Raw genomic sequence first — 979 nt, 5'->3', positions numbered from 1 at the left:
CATCTGAGTGAATCTGTGGCAGACGTGTACACACTGTGTGTGTGTGTGTGTGTGTGTGTGTGTGTGTGTGTGTGTGTGTGTGTGTGCGCGGGGTAGGGGAACAAGAAGCCCTGGGTACCACAGAGTACAGGCTCAGGAAACAAATGCTACGGTAAATGGACGCCATCGTAACAGATACTGAGTTATCAGTCACGATGGCTGCGTCATACAGAAGTTTACAACTGTTCAAAATCACATTACATATATGCAAGATTATATAACAGATCAAGACGTCTTTATCCCAGATTTGTTGCAAAAATACAGAGAACAAACACAACAGCAGGAACCAGTAATGACTGTAGACAAACGTAGCTGGTGTGGGGGGATCTGGGCACCTCTGCTTGGGCTGCTGCCCCCCACAGACACAGATAAGACGTCCATGTCATGAAGCCTTCATGCTTATTAAGAAACACTGCTGAGACCTAAGAGCACATGTCAAAGGTGTAACTCATATTTGAAATGATATATTTTGTCCATCTGCTCTCTTTCTGCAGTGTAAAGGAGGCATGTATCATCTTGTGCCTTAATGTGGGCTCTGCTATTCTGCTGAGGTCTCTCATAAAAGAGTCTGACATGACCAGAGACTGTGCAGGTACGGGAGATCCTCCACCCGAGTCGGCGCTGAACGAGCTCGGTGTTTTCTGTTTGGCGCCGTGTGACGTGTTGATTCTCCTCTCTCTGAGAACCTCGTGGTTTCCCTCCTGATCAGTTTACTCTTTCTTTTGGTCATTAGCATTTATGTTCCTCGTAGCTTTCAGAGTTGGTCACATGATGTTCAGTAAGTTTGTCATTATTCGTTTCATCTGTTCTTTCATGGGGTATTTAATGGCTATGACGTGAGATGACCCAAGTACACAACCACTGTATAAATAAACCCAAGTTGTGTAAAACAGTTCTTTTGTTGTTTTTGTGAGAGACACACACACACTCACACACACAC

At 44.8% G+C, this 979-nt stretch overlaps 1 protein-coding gene across 1 annotated transcript in view; it reads left to right on the top strand.

The window, feature by feature from the left end:
- Window positions 1-937, top strand: part of rint1 (RAD50 interactor 1) — a gene marked incomplete in the record, with an annotated part of 22173 nt that extends 21236 nt beyond the window's left edge. The window contains 1 exon segment of the mRNA XM_042225513.1: window positions 534-937. Coding sequence (XP_042081447.1) covers window positions 534-744 — 211 coding nt within the window.
- Between the last annotated feature and the right edge of the window lie 42 nt (window positions 938-979).

This window comes from Haplochromis burtoni, unplaced genomic scaffold, assembly GCF_018398535.1.
Source record: "Haplochromis burtoni strain Fernald_Lab_line unplaced genomic scaffold, NCSU_Asbu1 Contig_173, whole genome shotgun sequence".
Lineage (NCBI taxonomy): Eukaryota > Metazoa > Chordata > Actinopteri > Cichliformes > Cichlidae > Haplochromis > Haplochromis burtoni.
The sequence above is the reverse complement of the archived record's forward strand: the minus strand, read 5'-3'. Positions and strand labels throughout refer to the sequence as shown.